Here is a 21,564-nt window from a genome sequence, read left to right as displayed (position 1 = left end):
AGCGATTCAAAAGGAAAATTTTGATATATGATAAGTCGAGTTTTGGTGGAATATATACAGAAATTTAACACATCTTCAGAATCCAAGAGCTATGCTGCACCTATCTTTTTATATAAACGCGAATAACTCGAAAACTATTGAACGGATTTCAACGGTATTTAAACCAATCGATGAAGCGATTCAAAAGGAAAATTTTGATATATGATAAGTCGAGTTTTGGTGGAATATATACAGAAATTTAACACATCTTCAGAATCCAAGATCTATGCTGCATCTCCCTTTTTATATAAACGCGAATAACTCGAAAACTATTGAACGGATTTCAACGATATTTAAACCAATCGATGAAGCGATTCAAAAGGAAAATTTTGATATATGATAAGTCGAGTTTTGGTGGAGTATATACAGAAATTTAACACATCTTCAGAATCCAAGATCTATGCTGCATCTCCCTTTTTATATAAACGCGAATAACTCGAAAACTATTGAACGGATTTCAACTATATTTAAACCAATCGATGAAGCGATTCAAAAGGAAAATTTTGATATATGATAAGTCGAGTTTTGGTGGAATATATACAGAAATTTAACACATCTTCAGAATCCAAGATCTATGCTGCATCTCCCTTTTTATATAAACGCGAATAACTCGAAAACTATTGAACGGATTTCAACGATATTTAAACCAATCGATGAAGCGATTCAAAAGGAAAATTTTGATATATGATAAGTCGAGTTTTGGTGGAATATATACAGAAATTTAACACATCTTCAGAATCCAAGATCTATGCTGCATCTCCCTTTTTATATAAACGCGAATAACTCGAAAACTATTGAACGGATTTCAACGATATTTAAACCAATCGATGAAGCGATTCAAAAGGAAAATTTTGATATATGATAAGTCGAGTTTTGGTGGAGTATATACAGAAATTTAACACATCTTCAGAATCCAAGATCTATGCTGCATCTCCCTTTTTATATAAACGCGAATAACTCGAAAACTATTGAACGGATTTCAACTATATTTAAACCAATCGATGAAGCGATTCAAAAGGAAAATTTTGATATATGATAAGTCGAGTTTTGGTGGAATATATACAGAAATTTAACACATCTTCAGAATCCAAGATCTATGCTGCATCTCCCTTTTTATATAAACGCGAATAACTCGAAAACTATTGAACGGATTTCAACGATATTTAAACCAATCGATGAAGCGATTCAAAAGGAAAATTTTGATATATGATAAGTCGAGTTTTGGTGGAATATATACAGAAATTTAACACATCTTCAGAATCCAAGATCTATGTTGCATCTACCTTTTTATATAAACGCGAATAACTCGAAAACTATTGAACGGATTTCAACTATATTTAAACCAATCGATGAAGCGATTCAAAAGGAAAATTTTGATATATGATAAGTCGAGTTTTGGTGGAGTATATACAGAAATTTAACACATCTTCAGAATCCAAGATCTATGTTGCATCTACCTTTTTATATAACCGCGAATAACTCGAAAACTATTGAACGGATTTCAACGATATTTAAACCAATCGATGGGGCGATTCATGTATTATAAATGATGTATGATAAATCGAGGTTTGTTGGAAAATACCAAAAATTCAATGGAAGAATTGTATTAAAAATAAAAGTAAAAAAAAAACAAAGAGGCATATGGATGCTAGTCTTGAAATCGATGATTGTGAGGAGGTAGCAAAATAATTTATAACTACATAAACTTACTATATATATACAAATATACCAACAAATCAATATATACAAAAATAAAAACAAAACTTGTAGTGTGTGGCGAATCTATAGGAGCCTCGTTGTGATCTAGGCATTAGAGATTTATTTGCTCGCTTCGCTGAGTCATAAAAGAAAGATGACATGGAATTCCCAAAAGAAGGTAACTCGGAATTGAGTCAGGTATCGGTAAGTCAAGAGTCCAAGGATTATTGTGTTGTTGGGAAAGCTGTTCGTGGACGGTCGAAGGAAAAAAATGCCGCGATTGAAAGTGTACTTGTATTATGTATTTTTGAATGTTAGGGCATATGTCGAGATCGCCACAGGTATATAAAACCTTAAAAAACAAAGTCAAGAAAGAAATTGAAAGAGCAAAGAAAAAACCATGGAATCAATATGGAGAAGAAAGAGCGAGTAACTATAAGGATTACAGATGCTTTTTAAAACAAAATCAGCACAAGATACATTAGAGACGTGGAAGGAATTTTTCGAGAAAAATTGAGTCACAAAGACAATAAAATAACAACAGGAAAAACACTGGAGTTTGGAGGGGAATGATACAACGATAGGAGAACATGAGAAAAATCACGAAGAAGAAATAGGGAGATGCAAACCAAAATAGGACAAGTTTGTAGATGTGATAATACGGAAGCGACAATGATAAAATTTTTAGAGAAAATAGGAAGGAGATACGAGAATTATACGGACAAATATAAGTGGCATGAGAGTAGCTTTAAAATCTGCATTCGGTTCAAAAGCCTATTAATACTAGTCATATATAGGCTGATAAAAACCATCAAGATATAGTATGATAAGAACCATAGGGTAGAGACGATAATAGGCTAGGTACAGAAACTTACTATCTGTGAAATTAGACGCATTAGTATATTCAGACGATATAGTAAACGTAGCAAATACATTTAAGAAAATATAAGGAAAAGTATAAACAATAAACATCTGAGAATGTAATCAAATAACAAAAACTGCAAGAGGATGGTGGTAAACTAGAAACGGGAGCACGAAAAAAGATAAAAAGTAGTGAAAAATAAAAAAGTAACCACGTTTGAATACCTGAGTCGTTTTCATATAAGATGCATAGAAAAGCTATTCAGATAAACTTTGCTTTGAATGAGACAATATAGATAAAAGGAAATTGAAAATGAAAACCCTAGTATTTTTAATGAATCGCAAGGGCATAAAGAATTCTAGAGAAAAATAATCATTCTACTTAATGAAGTGAAAACCAAAACTCCTAGTTCAGCTGGCAGTTACTGGAGTCAAAAATTGATAAAGACCAAAGAGGAAACGGACAGTAGAGGGGAAGGTAGCAATAAGAAAGATGGGACGAGGACGCACAAGACAGGACCAAATAGAGAAGTACTCCCATTTTTCATCATGACAATATTTACGTTCTAATCTTATGATGCTCATATGAGCACTCAGCTTACAACGTGGCCAATTATTCAAAAGAGAACGGTTTTTCTCTCTCTCTCTCTCTCTCTCAAACCCATTTGTAAACACTCCATAATTATATGGGACTTTTTAAGTTTGTCTCTTTATGAACACTACATATTAATCTTTTATCTTCTATACATATTGTTATTACCTCTTTGGCAATTATTTTTAGTCTGTCTGAAATGCCAGGTCCAGTTTTCTTCACCATCTCCGCCAATAAACCATTATTTTGAATCAATACATGAGGATGATCGTATTCTATCATCCTACCACCGTCCATAACCAGAAGCTGAAAATTATAAATCACTTCATACGTCAATATTATAAAAAATAATTTCTAGATAGAATAAAGAAAAATTTTACTTTATCGGAATCCATAACAGTGTTCAATCTATGAGCAATTGTTAATACTGTACAGTGAGCAAATTTTGTACGAATTGTCGTTTGAATAAATCTATCCGTTTGAGCATCCACATTAGCAGTAGCTTCGTCTAGTACTAGTATTCTGTTGTTTCTTAAAATTGCTCTAGCTAAACATACCATTTGTCTGGAGCCTACGCTAATATTTGTGCCCCCTTCAGTCATAATGTCATCAAGGCATTCTAAAATCAATTTTAATTTACAGTTTCGAAAATTTTCACTTGCATATCTGATTATTTTTTTACTCAAAAATACACAAGGTTCTTCAGCATCAATGCCAAATTATGGGAGTTCATCAGGGAAAAAAAAACAGAGCGAGAAGAATATCCAATATATTGGGCAGACTAGAAGTCAGAACACTGATCCAGATACTGAAATAATAAACTTGACGAATTGGATTCGGAGTCAAATGAACTAGCACCCAGAAAAGAAGAGCAGAATCATTCACTTAGCTCCAATTTACCCTGAAAGAGGATTAAAGTCAAAACGAAGAAGATGACAACAGCCGGGATGAGAGCCTAGGCTACACCTGGGAGTCATCTAGAACCAATGAGTACATCGAGTATCTGGAAAACGATTTGGTGAACTCATGTTGATCAAACGTAAACTTAAGACCAAGCTCTACCTCGTCATGGTGCGTGCATCTACAGAGTTGCAATACTCTGCTAAGATTCATCGTAAGATGTTTTAAACCCAGAAGAACATAAGAATAAAGAATTTTTTTGCTGAGCTACTCTGTACAATTATTTATGACATATATACATACTAATTCCACTCTGCATCGCGTTTTTAATTTCTACTGCTAACAACGATGCGAAAATCTGTTCATCGGTATATTCGTTAAAAGGATCCAGGTTATATCTAAGTGTGCCAGAAAATAATACGGGTTCCTAAAAAAATTTGAAAATAAGCTTGTTCTACTTCAACTTTCATTGCATCTCACTTGAGGTATGATTGATATCTTCTTTCTCAAATCATGTAAACCCATCACGCTGATATCAAGATTGTCAATTAGTATTAAACCATCGTAGTTTGTCAGCCTGAAAAGTGTATTGATAAGAGACGATTTTCCTGCTCCCGTCCTTCCCACGATTCCTATCTAAAACGAAATAAAAATTAATAGGAAAGTATGGTCGATATGTAAATTGCAATAAAAAGTGGAAAATCTCGTTAATGGACTATTGTAACGAGTTAACCTTACATGTCAGAAATGAACCACATTTTTTCTGTGAAGGGAAAAAGTTAGTAACAAAATGTCACTTTTTAAGAAATCTCAGTCGAAGTTTCTTATGTTGACTTTATATTTCATCCTACCATCACAATTACCGATGATGTATTTGGTCGGAAATTCTCCTGTTTACATCATGCTTTGTTTCCTTAAGTTTCACAATTAATAATGTTCCCTAATCTTCAATATCATCTAATTTTACCAGGCATCCCTGAGGAGTTATAAGGTCTCATAATCAATAACCTTAAAATTGTTTCTTTGTTTGTCCAACACCTACTTCCAAAGCAATTTCTACCGTCAAATGTGTTCCCGTGTCCCGACATTTTTAACATTTTCATTGACCATTTTGGAAATATAACACTATTCTCCTCCCCCCTCCGACCAAGTTGTTAACTACGATATGTTGATGACATTTATGTCATTTGGCCCCATGGAAGAGATTCCTTTCTGCTCCATCTGAATGGTGTACTTCCTCGTATTCAAATCACGATAGAGGTGGAAGTAAAATCATCTTTGCCGTGTCCTGACGTCATGATCAAAAAATCTTCTCCACACGGTTTCTCTCACTCTGTCTATTGCAAACACACTCACACCAATCGTTTCCTCAACGCTCAATCCCATCATAATCCGACCAAACCTAACTGTGTCATTGATACATTCGTACCACGATCCATCCCGTTGATTGAAGAATCCAGTGGACCATCTGAAATCAGTTTTTTTTAAACAAACATTGATTCGGAATGATTACAACAAATCTGAAATCTCTAGAAGTATCCAAAAATTTTCGCCACCAGCTCCTCCTTCTTCACTGGTTTGGAGAGTCAATTCAAGGAGTCCCTTTTCTTTATTAAAGGTGCAACAGAAAAGATTTGCACAATCTTCAAACCCAATCAGAAACTCTCCCACCTAATCAGATCTGTCTAAGCTAAAATATGCAATTAACACCATGGAGTGTATGAAATTCCCTGCTCAGATTGCCTCTGTTCCTATATTGGCCAGAAAAATCGACGTAGTTCCATCAGAGCAAAGGAACACTTGTTGTCTGTCACTAATTCCGATATTTCCTCCACTCTTGCCCAATTCGTGCCCATACCGGACACATAATTCACGGACACGATTTCAATAGAACCAAAACTATCGCCCCACTTCGCTCCTTCCAGTCCAGGATTATTCGAGAAGCTATCGAAATAGAGGAATGACCAAAGTGTCTGAACACAAGGGACGATAGTTTCCGTCAAAATTATTATCTTTTATAATACAACTTAATCATGTTACGTACTAAAGTTGTGGATGTGAAAGTTATTTGGTTTTTTTTTTATTTGGCGGCTATTCGTTTAGATTTTTGTGATCTATTTACACGTTTGTGTTTTTTTGACATGTTTTTATAGTGACGATTGCTGAGAAGGCATTTTTGTTTGTTTATGGCAACTTTGAGATTTCCAGGAAACGAAGATTCGAGAATGTGGTGATAGTATATAAAATTGGTCTATAGCAGTGAACAATTTGATGTCATTATGACATATCGGGGTAGTGACAAGTAAACTTGACAGTGTGTTTGAATAAATTAGGATTAGGGATTTTAGTTTACTAAATATTTTCAATGAAAAATACACTATTTATATTAAAAGAGGAATAAAATCAAGATGTTTCATTTATAAAGGCGAAATATCAATAAGAGCCAACCTTTTCTCTTGGTTTAACAAGTATATTCAAATTTTTTAAAACAGGCGGTTCGAATAAACTATATTTCATGGTAGTATCGACGAATTCAATTTTACCATATTTTGGCCAATTTGCTGGTGGTTTATTATCGGGAGTCTAAAAATAATAACAAAAATAAGTGATTATAACATAACCTCTTAATAATATTGTACCGATTCCAATGGAGGTTCGTGCTGAATTTTAGTAAATTCAAGGACTCTTTCAACCGAAGTCATTTGATTCTCGAGTTCAGCAGACTGCCTCATTCCCCATTGCACCAGCCCGCTAAGACCTATACATTGAGTGATAGATAATCCTACACCACTACCATACTGATCTGAAATAGCAGGTTATAAACGACGTTTTTTATAACAATATAAATGCTATTTATATTGGTAGAGTCGCGTGTAACTAATTTTCGAACCGGTTGTATAACAATTGTGGCCATGTTCGAGTTCAGATGCCCAAAATTTTACAGTCCCAAAAGACGGCGCACAAACTACGAATAGAGTGTCTAGCTCCTCTTTCACTTGCGTAGGCGCATTGCAAGTTTTCCATTTTCAGAAAAATCTTTGAATCAACTCACTTATACGATTGTTGAACTAAGACTAAGCGTTCATCTTGATTGAAATGTTATTGAGAAGCTCTCAACGCATACGCAACGTAAATTAGTGTGTGATGTGGTGCAAGATTAAGAAAGAACGCTACGAAGCAAACAAACTTGTAGTAAAAGCTAATTAGAAAAAGTGGACTCGAGAATAGATACGGAAAGATCTAGTAGTTGCTAATTTAGATTAGATTAGATTAGATTAGATTAGAAGATCTAGTGTATAAAAGTCGTGATTCCCTACTCCGAACCATTTATCAGTCAGAGAACAACGACTTTGCCAAATAAGCTACTTGCCTAAGGGCCATGCGGTTTTCCTATTCCAGCTTTGAAAAGCCAAAAGGTGCCGTAGCTTTATCTATGAACAGATGTTCCTTTGGTTGTTTGCAGAAACGAAACGAATCGAAAAGAAGTGTCAGTAATTTCTTTGATGATTAGTAGTTAACTAGACAGTGTTCAGTGAGCATACCAGTAACTCTTAGTAGCTCATCTTTGTTTAATGAAAAGGACCAGTTTATAGAATAAGAAATAAATCTCTCCGATTTTTCAGACCTGGAGCTTTACTCCATGTTTCTGATTTATTCTCGTTTTCCCACTTTGTGATCACGGCTTAATTGCTTTTTGGAAAATTTTTGAGAGGTTATAATGCTTTGAAAGGAATTGTTCCGCCTTCCTTCGCCAAGTAATCAGTTTGTTCATTGTTCACACCGGTGTGGTCGTGTACCCATATTAGAGTAATTTTATCGGTTGCTCCCAATGAGTTCAAAGGTGATTCCCATACTAGCTCCAAACAAATTTTATAAGAGTCAAGTGCTTGAATGGCTCCTCTGCTATTTTTTAGGTTAAATATATTTGCCCTCTTAGGGTAATAGCCTAAATAATACTTTATATCATGTTGTAAAAGTAATACACAACTCAGTACTAAATATCAACTTTTCTCTTGACATTTTCTCACTATTTTAAAAACATCACAGAAAAAGAAATGAAGAGTAAAATGAAGAATAGTTATCATATTTAAGAGAAACATTGTACGCTACTTACCTGTATCAAATATAGCAAAGTTGTAGGTAACGTACATGATAAACGTTGTACAAATTAAATCTAGCCAAAGTCCAAAGGCTCTTGACGTGTATAAAAACATGAACCAAGCACTACTGTGTATATCTTGAAGATAATCGAATTCTTCGACTAAAATTTTTTCAGCGCCATTCGAACGAACAGTTGTCAAACCTTGTAAAGTCGCATTCAAATGTGCAAACACCGGACTTCGAGCTATAAAAATAAATAAATCTGTCGCCTAGATCCATCGCAAATAAACCGCATCATATTATAACGAAGGAAGTTAGTGTAAGTCAGTGTCGGATCATAGAGCTAATTTTTCCTGGCGAATTGATCTCCAGAAATGGTGACATAAATTGTCCTCCACGAAGTTCCGGTTTAACACCTGCGGACTTTTTCCTGTGAGATTATATCAAATCCAAAGTTTACGCTAACAAACCGACGATTGAACGCAACGGTTTATATTTGGACGATGTTATTTTTAAGAAATAAATTCCCAAGCAATGTATTCTAATACGTAATAAATATTTTTTCATTAAATTCCTTACTTTTCTTGTATTTTGAAGATAGAGAAAGGAAGGTATGGGATATTGTTCAAGTGGGCCCAAACTGCTGATAGAAAGAGAAATAGCATTAGTATACTAATCTCTATCTCTTTTTCCTTTATACTGATTGGATCGCCATCACGTCGACTAGTGGTAACGACGAAGAAGGAGAACAATTAGTTTTGATTTTATTAGAGAGTAAAGAGAGATAGAGAATGATTAACTTCTCCAATTCCAAAACAGCTCCATTTGGATCCTATCCTATCCTATGTCTCGGATTACCAACAAATCAATTTTAGTGAGAAATATTAATATTTTATTCAATGCATCTTAATGTTCTTGATTTTATATGTCTTTTGTTTCAAAATTAGTTTTTTTAATAATTTTTGGAAGATAAAATTTGACGTTTCGACTTTTCTTTAAGAAGAGACTTAAAATGAATAACATTAAGATGCATTAAGGCATAAGAAATAAGAAATTAAAAAAAATATTTTATTTAATTGAGAAGTTAAAGGTAAACTACTAAAATAATATCAAAATATTCTATATATTTATCGAGTCACAGTTACAATCAATCAATTATTCAGAGAAGTTTTTTTCGGAAGATAATCTGACTCATATAACAAATTTTCCCAACTTAATATACCTTTAAAACGATGTATTTATCATAAAGTTTGAAAACCCGACATTTAAAAATAACGGTTCAACGTCAACATGTTGTGTATTCAAGCGGAGTTGCCAGATGTGAATATTTTAAGTACCATTAGTAAGTTGGTAGACATGGGAATGGCGTCTTGTATTTGCTAAAACCATGGAAGTAAGAAAGCAGGAAACAAGCACTTGCACTATAGAGGGAAGCCTTGAGTATGGTTGAGTTATGGTAAGATATAACCGAGACTATTACTTCAGTGTTCTATACCAAGCCACTACTGGCCAAATTTAGTATTTGAAGGAGCCTGACAGACTACATTAAAGCTAATCCTTTCGACGTTATTTACTATCCAAGAGCTGTAGTTAGAAGACGATTAATTTTAAGTTAGAATTTCTGGAACCATTGTTAATATTCATACTGAAAAACTTTCACCTTCAGTCTCTGAAAATGATAACTTGGTTACGAAACGCGCGACAGACATTGCAATTGTGAGTGTTGATTTAGTGATAGTGTAGACAGGGTTTGACTTTGTTTTTGTTATGTTTTATTCTCAATATTATGTAATTATTTATTCTCTTTATACTTTATACTTTTACGATTTTTTCTCGAATTTATTGATACTTACTTGAATTTATGATACTTACTGATACCCTCCAACCTCTTGACGTTTCGGCTTGTCCTGAGATAAATGTCTCTCAAGAAGAAGAATGTTATCATGACCATAAAAATTGGTATCAGCAAATAATAATCAACAATAGCCACTACTAATACAGCTCCTACTAAACTCAATAATAGCTAAAATGGTTATCATTATAATAATTTCACTATTATTCTTTTCTCTAAAGGATTGTAATTATATACAGTCCATCAAATTGACCTATATACTAACGTCATAACTAACCAATTCGCGAAAAATAGGTGTACATATCAAGTAGTCAAAGTCATTGTTTCAATATTTTGTCATAGACTGTACGAAGGCTGCTACTCAAGTTTTGAGATATGGCAAGAGTGATGTGAATATGTTAAAACTTACATTGCCATCATAAAGTTTGACATTTTTAATAGTGTACAAAACATTCGTCTTGGTCAAAAAATGAAATTAAGTCGTATTAACATTTTCGCTGGTTTTCCGAATTCAATCGTGGTAGCACTTCGCTACATGATGAATTTTGTGAATCTCGTCCAAAGTCCGGCTGTTGTGCCAGAAAATATCGACGCTGTGCGTAAAATGGTAAATGGCAAGATCGTCAGATGACATACTGTGACATCGAGGCATACTTGGGGATTAGTTCCACTCGCATACTAGAAGATTTTTTCGCGTTGAATACCGCATAATTTGCCAATCGCTCAAAAAAGATCGAGTCGATTGGTGCAAAGAAATGCTGAAAATCAATTGCGGTGCTTCAAAGGACGTCAATAAGATCTTGACAGGTGACGAATCATGGATTTATACATAACAACCAGAAACTAAATAACAATCTACTGTATGAGTCTTTGAAGACGCGCCAAATCCAGTAAAAGTTGTTCGAGCACGAAGCACTTTGAACCAAATGTTCTCCACCACGGCAATGCGAGCTCCCACACATCAGTTTAAACAAAAACCTCTTTGAACAGTCAAAACATCGAATTGATGGGTCATTCGCCATAAATTCCTTGTTTGGCACCCAATGATTTCTTATTCCCGCAGATCAAAAATAAATTGCGAGGTCAACATTTTTCTACACCTGAAGAAGCAGATACGTTGAAATCACATGCATCACCTCAACAAGAATGGAAAAAATGCTTCGACAATTGGTTCAAAAGCATGCAAAAGTGTTTTGATCTTAATGAAGAATATTTGAAAAGACGATAAAGCCATATCTAATTGTAGATATTTGTTTTCATTCGTCTATGTCAAAAATTAAATAGCAACCCTCGTAGTTAGGTTAACACGTAACCTATTTTTAACGTAATTTTCACTACCCCATTGATTTGAAATTTTCCATACTTTCCTGCTTGTGATGATAATAAATCATTCAATAAAAAAATCGCGTGTTTAGGTCCTCTACTTGAGGCCAAATGGTCGCAGAATCAAATCTGACATAAAAATGTATAATTTTGCATTATTAATTAAATTTACTAGACTTCAAAAATTTCATAACGTCACGACGTAATTTAAAAAGTTTTGAAGCTGTCAGAGGAGGTTAAAATGAATATCTTAAGAATAGAATTTAATCAATATTCGTCGTTCAAAAACGGATAGAATATACTGTTAGTGACATCAGGGAAAATCTCAATTTGATCGACGCGTGAATGTACTTCAAAACACGCCTTGTATCTGGGAGATACAAAATAAATTTCACACTATTTATCATTATAATATAAGATTTTAGGTAAAAAATGATCCAATGGCTCAAATGAACAATTCAATTTGTAAAAATTGGAGAAAACTATTAAAAAAATTGTCGAGTACACAAAAAAATTAATAAACTCACAACATCTTGAAAATTAACTCTCCTAAGAGCTGTGAACCTTGTCAATTAGGAGGATCTCAACTTGAGAATGAAACATTTTATTTGAACTGAGAATCACTCATCCATTTGAAATTGAATATTTTTGTGTAAAAGTCTGGTAATACAGATAATAAATTAATTTAAAGCCATTAACATTGAAGAAAAAATCAACAAAAAATCAAATATGTACAATCAATATAAAGTATAACTAAAACCAGTATATAAATAAAGAAACATATTGTTACGAACTCGTCAACGACATGAACCGTGAAACCAATCCTGCTCGATTAAGTTAGTAGAATCTAAAATTTGCCAGGTACAAATTTCCGAGAATAGCTATAAAGCTATTTTATATTATTTTTTTATAACCAGTTTACGTTATGTTAGCACCGTTTTTATAGAATAAATTTTTTCATTTGTTCACATTCTAGAACCAAATTATAAAAAAATCTGTACTGTCTAAATAGGCAGTTGTTTATAAGCGAATCATATAAAAGTGTTTGCTAATAAGTTAGTGAATAGTTTACTGTTTAGCGTATAAATAAATTAAGTAAGAGCCTCCATATGTATAAATTCACATCACCGTTAAGTAAATTTAAAAAACATTGGAATATCGTGTTCGGTATTTGAACAAGGGTTTACTTTGGTTTTCTTTAACTTCAGTACATTTACTATTATTAAAGTAGCAATCATCTGAATAAAGAGAAGACAATGTTGCAGACAAAGATATTGACCACACCATCTTTAAGTATATCTGGTGAGCCTTGCCAATTTTGTTTCCTCCCAACAATGCCGGGAATGATTTCTTGTTGTTTGTAACTGCTCAATTGGTGCACGGTAGAATAAGCTGAGCTGAAAGAGGGGTTAAAGTGCTTGTTAGCGTTAATATTCTATATTAGAAACCTCAACCCATATATCTGTCAGATACAAAGCGTGTATTGAAGTGTTAAGCAGAGAATAAACTCATAAACACCTCCATTTAGGGGTAAATGAAATCGTTTTTATTGCATCTCATTTTCAAAAATTTCAAATACGTACTTGGGTGGTGTCACAAAAAGCATTCGGTAGTAGTTCATCCACTTGTCCCAAATCTTTCGAAAAACGATTTAATATTCTGCCGGAGGTATTTAAATTGAAAAATAAAAGTACTGCATGTATAACACTTTCAAACATCCTATTGTGTAGTCTAAAAACGCAAATGGTATAAACGTGACAGTATCTCAAATTGAGAGTGAACGGAATTTTCAATAAAATATACACGTCGCTTCTAGCTTCACGTAAAAAAATAAGATGGTGATCACCCTTATGGAACAATGATAAATTTCCTAAAATTGAAAATAGAAACTTGTGTCTGTAATTTCCTTGTACTAGTAAAGGACTAACCATTGGTGTTTTTTCAACATTCCTTCTATATTATTAAGGACAGCGATAAAAGGTGTTATTAAAAAAATTATAGTTATATTCGTCATTAATATACATCAAAATTATCGTTGCGACCTAACCAATTATTACACACACGATCTACAAGTGCATAGATTATATGTGCACCTGGACCATTATAAACTCACAACTTTGGTCTAGACTAGCATTTTTAGAATAAATTATTAGAATAATGACCGAACAGAATTTGAATGGTTCTTTTTTAATGAGGAGGTATTAAATTTCGGCGTGTACATGCACGTGATCACTTTAATTGAGGAACCGCCGATGTATAAGTGATTAAAATTAACATCCTTCCAGTTCTGCAAAGAAAAATATCATTTGAAATCCCTGCTCAGTTAAAAAAATTTTCCCATCTAAAAGGACCACGCTCAATACTTGGGCTCCGGCAAATTTTTCAGAAACTTGGCATAATGATTGGAGTAAGCTGATTAAAAGTCTCAATGGGCGCGAAGCTCAAAACTCCCGACCCCGTCAAAACGACCCCTGAAGTGCCCGAAGGTACCCTGGGAGGAAGGGAATTGGTTTTGGACAATTGTTCTGGAAATACCCCTGAAACGTCCAAGGGTACTATGTAAGGAAATACCTCTTTGCCTCACATGATTCACTCCATAGATTATTTTCGATAGTATGAAGTGGTTTTAAAGCTTTGTGCATTCCGAGACTTTTGAATTCAATTTCAAAGCTTATAGTCCTTTGCGAGTACGCGGAAATTATGAAATCCAAGTTCCTATTTTTACTTGGCACGAGAAAAAAATTATAACTCAATTTCACTCAACTGCGATTTTAGAAATAACATCTCGAAAAGGGGCGTGCTGAGAGGTTTTCGCTATAGGAAAAATCTATAATCATTCCATACTGGCAATCACCAGAATTTATATGGAACATAAAATAGACAAATGCTTATTACCTTTGAGATGCTCTCATACAAATTGTATAATAAACTATAGATCTTAAAATCGCTATAACGATCGTCCCTACAATTAGCACATTATAAATAATGATGAAGTCATTCCTCGAGAAACGGTTAAAAAATGCCATCGACTCAGCTGATCCCCTGTGCATTCGAAGCTCTTCCACGTTAACCCTATAAATAATTTTGAAATGTTTCACTACTACTAGACAATTTTTACGATAAATTTGCAATGATAGGTTTGTTCCAACTGCTTGATTATATCACGCAGTTGGAACTATCACGCTATATGGAAATTACGTTCCAACAGTACCCAGTTCGAGAAATGAATAAATTTTTTTACGTTCCAGCAACTAATTGAACTTTTTCAGTATCAGTAGTAGTTCGAATCGAGCAAAAAACTTTTGAATAAATCTGATTAACTAGATTATCCAAGGTTTTCAGTTACTAAATAAGCCTAGTAACTCTTAACACAACAGGCACGGGTTTTCGAAATTTTGAAACTCAAAAAAATTTTGAAACGCGAATAACTCGAAAACTAAGAGGAATTCGAAAAAAACTGTCCGAACAAAAAATGTAGAGCACGAAATTTTCTACAAAAAACGTATCTGGTGATTTTTTCATTGGAGCCACTATTTCTGAGTAAATCTCCCTTAACGCCGAAATCCCGAGCATCCGCTCGAAAAAAAGAATCAAAATTCATCGTGGTGGTTAAGATTTCTATTTTATACTCGGGTAAGCTAACATAATTTTCGACTTACAGATGTACGAGTATATTGAGCACTTAAGCACTTGATATATTTCATCACTCGTCATATAAACAAGCAAATCCCACGAGAGATTTGTCGTTCGTGTTATTATTAATATTTTCATGTATATAACACACATGAACTACTTCTTGGTTTCAAATGAGCTAACTTTAAAAAAACGCGATAATGAACACTATCTTTGGTTGATTATTATTTCATTATTCACAGACTTCTTAATAGTTTCTCTTTCACAAAAATGTGGGTACTCATTAAAATTTCAGCTTCAAGTTTATGCAAAAACATTCTCAAGATGGTGTATCCTTATTCTCACAATTTTGAAAATTCATAGAAAGTTCAGAATGTCCCGTTTTTCCTTAAATATGTCCTTAAATATCCAAAAGAAAGTTTATTCGAAAATTTTGAGTGGTATTTGTGAGAGCACGTTACACAGAATCGATTGCGAGTCGTGGTTTATTTGGTTTAAGAGAACAAAAGCTTTCTTCCCATGAGTAATCTTGCCACCTGCAGAGATGTCAACAACGCGCGTGCGCGTACGACGTATTTAGAAGTAAACAGAAGTAAAGTCTTGGAGAACATTGTCGAATATTTCTTTGTAATAACCTTTTCATCATACAATACTTTTTTTATGCAATAGGAACATGCTATATTAAACTGATAATTAATCTAATTGAATCAAATATATTTTCGAGAGCCCATTTTACGGTGAAAATTGATAAGCTAGGAAAAAATTTTTGGAGACTTTTGTGCTCCACAGTTTTTTTGAATTCTACGTGGTTTTCGAGTTATTCGCGATTCAAAATATTTTTGAGCGTTCAAACCCATTTTACAATGGAAATTTTGAGGTTGTGAAAAAAGTGAAACCTTTTATATTTATACAGTAGAGCGTCGATAACTCAAACCTCGGTAACTTAAAAACCTTCGAAAAATAAATATGTTCCCTTCCGATCAGAGCCCAAAACCTCTATAACTTAAAATACTCAAACTTAAAAAAGTAATATCTGTATTGTCCCTCAGTAACTTAAAGAAATGTTTCCACAGCCTTTATAACATAAAATTGTTTGTCAATTTTGAAAGAGTGTGCAAAACAAAAGGTTTCGTTATTTATTGCTTGCACGTGTTCACTAGTTAAATTGTTAAGGTTAACAATACATATGTCACCTATTGTTTGCTTCTTCCAAATTCTTTGCGGCGGTTAACCTTAAGACAACGGCTTGCTTGGATCATAAGCTTTTGATCATTGTCCTGGAAACATCGCTGTGTGATAAAACTGGCTTAAAATGAGTTTAAAAAGAAAACTAACAACACTTACATACGCTGATATATTAAAAGCTATAGAAGCAGTGAAAAATGAGTTGAAAAGGAAAAGTTGCGGCTCAGTTTGGGATACCTGAGAGACATTATCAATCATCATTAAAAAAGAAGCTGAAATCTTGAAGAAACAAGAATCAGGAGAAAGTCTTCAATGTAAAAGACGAAAAATTGCCGAATTCCGTAACTTAGAACAATGTTTGTTTATGTGGTTCCAACAGTGCTGAAACAAAAACAACAGTCTTAGTGAACTCATACTGAAAGAAAAAGCTCCCTGAAAATCAAAAAATTTTTCTTTTTCTTCAGTTGGACTTCAGTACAGTATTTTATATTATTTAATGAAGTTTGTTAATTGTTTTAAAACTGGTCTTCTTCGAGAAAACCATTAATTAGAATAGCGGTAATTTCAAGACAAGAATTTTGTTGTCCGATTCCACAAGGTTGCCAATTTTTAGTTTAAAAGTTCTTTAGCATGCAAATTCTTAAACAAACGGTTCTTCACTCCATCAATCAAGCAATAAAAAAATCCTTTTATCATAAATAATTTAAAAAAAAATCGAAATATACATGTATGAAATATATATTTAATGTATGACATACATCAGTACAAGAGAAAGAAAAGCATTTCTGATAAGGGGGAGATTGCAAAATTCCATTATTTCTAGGAAATTACCATATTTACCATTACTTAATTTTGGGATTGAAAATGAAGAAAAATTTGTACAAATCAAAAGATGAGAGTAAAAGATTATTTTTTCGAAACGTTAAATCTATTTGTCAAGAATATATCCATTATCACGTACTTACCATTGTGCTAGGAAATAATCCCCGAAACTTGCAACAAATTGTGCGAATAAAAATAAAAATACCATACAGAATATTCCGCAACCATTCGCACCAGCTTTAAAATATTCGGTGTAATTAGTAAATTCGACTGCTCCTACAGTCCTCATTTCTGGTACAACTAAAGGACGTGTCTGAAAATTTTTAACTCGTGAAAATTCACAATTATTTCATTATTCACATAAAGTGTTATTATCTATGTATACTGTTACGAATTCTCCTACTGATTTAGACTGTGAAACCGATCCTTTTCCAATATGTGACTGTTTCTTCAAAAACACGTTTGTATATAAAGCGAAAGTATAGTCAGTTATCAATTTGATGGCATAGTGACAAAATGATGTGAACGGTTATTTAAATAAATCAGATATTGAGTTTTAGTGAATAGTTCAGTGTGTAAGTGTTAGTAAATAAATGAATAACTGAGTGTATAGCTGCATCCCACCCGATTTGTATTAAAAACTGTTTCCCTTAATAAGAACGTCACAAAAAGATGTTAGTTAGAGTTGTTGAAATATGGGGCACTTGGCTAAGGTGAGGTTAGGTGAGCTTGCTTATTTGCAACCAGTCCAACAATTTCACTAGAAGTGATTCTAAGTTTCCTACCTCTCCACATAGTAATGGAAAGCGTGGCAGGAAAAACATCAATTAGAATGTTCAGAGACGAAATCACCAAAGAAAGACCGTCCCTAAATAATGAACAAAATAGGGACATGCCTCAGGATAATATATCGAAAGAGTTTAGCTTTGAAAAAAAATTTACCTCAATTCTAAGCTGTAGAAATAAGAGGGATTATAACACCATAAAAGAAATGAACAGAAATGCCTTTAAATGGTATACGGACGGATCTTAAGCAGCAGACAAAACTGGAATAGGAGTGTACGGGCCCAGGACTAAACACTCTGAAAGCCTGGGCAACACAACAAGTATTTTTAAAGCAGAAATCTATGCAATTAAAAAATGTGTCCAGCTCTATCTAAACAGGAAATATGGTAAACAGGAGATCATCATCCTGTCCGAAAGCCCAGCGGTCATTAGAGCTTTGAGTTCCAATATCATAAACACCAATCTCATTAGGGCTTGCTTAGAAACATTAAACGAGCTAAGCAAGAAAAATAAAGTTACCCAACAATGAATTCCGGCACACACTGGAATGAAGGAAAATGAAATAGTTGATAATCTCGCTATAGAGCAATGGAAAAAACACTAGACAAGAAGGTAGATAGGAGCAAAACATTTCTACGATCCAGAAACAAAGCAACAATCGATGGAATGGCGACACTCTGGTTATCCAAGACCTAAGAAATTTCGTGTTAAAAAATCTGCTGGAAAAGTTCTTGCTTCAGTTTTTTGGGATTGCCATGGAGTAATCATGATAGATTTTTTGAATAAGGGTAGAACAATAACTGGAGATTACTATTCGACCTTACTGACCACTCTAAGGGAAAAAATTAAAGAGAAAAGACGCGGAAATCTATCCAAAAGTGATTTGTTTTTACAGGACAACACCCCTGCACACAAATCTCATGTTGCCATGCAAAAAATTCGTGATTTAGGGTTTGAATTACTAGAACACCCCCCTTATTCACCAGATTTGGTTCCGTCCGACTATCATCCATTTCCTCAACTGAAAAAAAGTTTAAAAGATCGTAAATTTTCTTCCAACGAGGAGGTAATAAAAGCTGTGGAGGTCTGGTTTGCAGAAGAAAGGAAGAAACATTTTTGACCTATTGATCTTTTTTGAGCCCCGGTCTGTACCTATTGGTTAGGTCTGTTCACCAGTTAGGTATCACCGACTTTGCAAAGTGAGCTACCTGTTCTGGGAGCTATGCAACTTCTGGCTTTAAAAAGCTTGAATTTAAGTACTATAGTCTTTGTTTATAGATTGCCTTGCACTCACAAAGGAGGTGTTTGGCGGTTTCCTTTGGTTCTTTACAGAAACGACAAGAGCTGCCGGGAGTTTCTCTGATGTTATTCAGATACATACCTGTATCTCTCCTTAGCTCGTGTTTGTTCAATAAAAGTGTACTACTAAAAATAGAAGGTACTGATCCCATTGGGATAGCGAGCTTGGTTCTTGGGCCATGTATTCCTGTCCCTACTTGTCCATTTTCCGTTATCGAGCCATCAGTGTAGAATACTAATAAGCCTCGTGGTTCAATCTTTGAATTTGTCCATCGCTGTAGACTTGTTATTATAATTTTCTAGTTTTTGGTAAAGCATAGTTTGGAAGGCGTGAGATCCGTGATCACATCTATGGACATCTTATATTTCTTTAGAATAATTTGATATCCAGTTAGGTGGCAGGGCTTGAAGTTCTGTTCCTTGTATGCCTTTATTGACACTTTATTGCTTCACTTTCTATATTCCAGGGGGCAATTTTAAGAGGACTGTCGTGAGACATCACCGTGTCACTCCTGATATCACAAGGCAAACCACCCTTTGCAACTTATCTAGTGTTGTTTACCCACTTTTGGTCTCTAGTTAATTACTCAATTACAAATGATCAATGATAATTTATATTATTTGTTTTTCTTATTATCCTCAAACTTACCTTTTTACCTTCAATATCGATCATACTGTTAAACACCGCGCTAGTTACAGAAATACCTTTTAGTAATTTTTCAACTTCTTTTTCTTCCACTGGCGTCGTGGTCGAAATTTCTTTCAATATATGTGCAAATTGTGGAATATCATCTTGTCCTATCAAATCCATATACGGACCCTGGCATTGAATGACTCCCTCGTTCATAATAACAATATGATCGGCTCGTTTCAAATATTGCAGCTGGTGCGTTATCAAAATGACTATTTTATCTTTAAGATACCTAAATAGACAAAAATTTGAAGCAGATCAATCAGTTAAGTTGTGTTAAACTAAATTAGTAGGGTACGATCAATATTGATAATACTATTAATTTTTATTTGATCCATCTCACTCACATGTTCATAGTAGGTTAAGATCCGCCGTTTAAATGATGCTAAGAACTATTTGCAATCAATGCGATCATTTGGTAATTTGGCAAAGTGAATACCACATGAATTTACAAAAAACAACTGCAATCGAACGAGCTGAAATCAGCATTTGGCTCCTCTCTCGTCGGGAGGCAGTTTTTCTCTACTTAAAGCTTATCTGAATTGATTGTTACAATGCTTAGACAAAAACCAATTCACGAATATAGAAGAAATTTTGTACCCATTCTAACCAACTTACTACAATGTGTGAGATTCCATTCTTAAACGATTTTTGGTAATTTTCTGTAGTGGGTTGGTGTCCCTGAATAACAATTTCATTTTGACAGCTGACTGGACGATGGATAATATTTTGACGAATATTTAACGTTGACTTTAGCATAGAATAAGTCTTCCAAATTCATAACTTTTACTACAGCAAAGTAACACCTTTTCGGTGATAATATTTTCCATATTTTTTTTCATAATTGTTTTTTTGAATCAACATGAAGTTCTTCACCCGACATTCCACTTACAGGATGAGTTTTTTTCTGACTCGAACGAAATTTTAAATACAAATAATATTTCAAAAGTCAACTGTCAAACATGAATCAGTGCTGCCAACGGATCTCCTACGTTACGGTGTAATTTCCGTAATATACATTTTTAACAATTTTTCTATAAATGAATAATTTGAATAGAAGCGGAAACAGAGAAAATAGTATAAATCACTCGTTACAGAGGCCATTCCACCATTCGTTCCTACTGTTTTTGCAGCTCTTGCTGGAATGAAAAGTCTTCTATACTTGTATTTCAATATACTATTCCGCATGTGTTGAGAGATTCTCACTAAAAGTTTGGTCATTTTGGATGCTTTATTTCTATTTGACAATCGTATGAGTGAGTTTTTGCGAGGATTTTTCAAAAAATGGAAGAAAATTGAGTATCTTTTCTCTTTTTCCATCGAACCAATTCCTTCTCACAATTTTTTTTCTGGCTACTGCCCTGAATATCACCCTAATTCGTTTCGTTCCTAGCACAGCTATTTTTTCGGAAAACATTCCAATAACAAAGATTGTATCAAAAACATTTGGATCGAATTTGTATACTTTTAGATATATATGATTGTATTATTGTTGTATCAAAAAAACAAATTGAAAACATGGATTAAAAATCAAATCTTATCATAAAAAACTTCAATTCACAATCCAAAATGGAACAAAATAATGAAATTAATATTTTTAATGTCACTTTATATAGAACTTATAATTAAATAAGAACCGAATGGTATACAAAACCAATTTGGTAGTCAAGATATTCAAATTTCAATTCATATTATCCTGTATCACAAAAAAGAAAAGTGATATTATCAGATCCTGAATTTAGACGCTACGCTATTCAAAAAGCGAAAGCTGCATTAAAAAAA

The 21,564-nt window shown here is 33.7% G+C and overlaps 1 protein-coding gene across 1 annotated transcript in view; it reads right to left on the bottom strand.

Annotated features, from left to right (window-relative positions):
* The window catches only part of LOC130444497 (probable multidrug resistance-associated protein lethal(2)03659), a 32,535-nt gene that overhangs the window by 2,020 nt on the left and 8,951 nt on the right, over positions 1–21,564 (bottom strand). The window contains exons 7-18 of the mRNA XM_056779687.1: positions 19,741–20,014; positions 17,150–17,319; positions 14,262–14,438; positions 12,950–13,097; positions 10,064–10,214; positions 8,205–8,435; positions 6,730–6,893; positions 6,539–6,673; positions 4,571–4,726; positions 4,394–4,517; positions 3,571–3,809; positions 3,359–3,496 (exon numbers count right to left, since the gene is read on the bottom strand). Coding sequence (XP_056635665.1) covers positions 3,359–3,496; positions 3,571–3,809; positions 4,394–4,517; positions 4,571–4,726; positions 6,539–6,673; positions 6,730–6,893; positions 8,205–8,435; positions 10,064–10,214; positions 12,950–13,097; positions 14,262–14,438; positions 17,150–17,319; positions 19,741–20,014 — 2,107 coding nt within the window. The remainder of the gene's footprint in view (positions 1–3,358; positions 3,497–3,570; positions 3,810–4,393; positions 4,518–4,570; positions 4,727–6,538; positions 6,674–6,729; positions 6,894–8,204; positions 8,436–10,063; positions 10,215–12,949; positions 13,098–14,261; positions 14,439–17,149; positions 17,320–19,740; positions 20,015–21,564) is intronic.

The sequence above is a fragment of the Diorhabda sublineata genome, chromosome 1 (genome assembly GCF_026230105.1).
Source record: "Diorhabda sublineata isolate icDioSubl1.1 chromosome 1, icDioSubl1.1, whole genome shotgun sequence".
Taxonomy (NCBI): domain Eukaryota; kingdom Metazoa; phylum Arthropoda; class Insecta; order Coleoptera; family Chrysomelidae; genus Diorhabda; species Diorhabda sublineata.
Note: the sequence above shows the minus strand (reverse complement) of the source record. Positions and strands in the feature narration are given on the sequence as shown.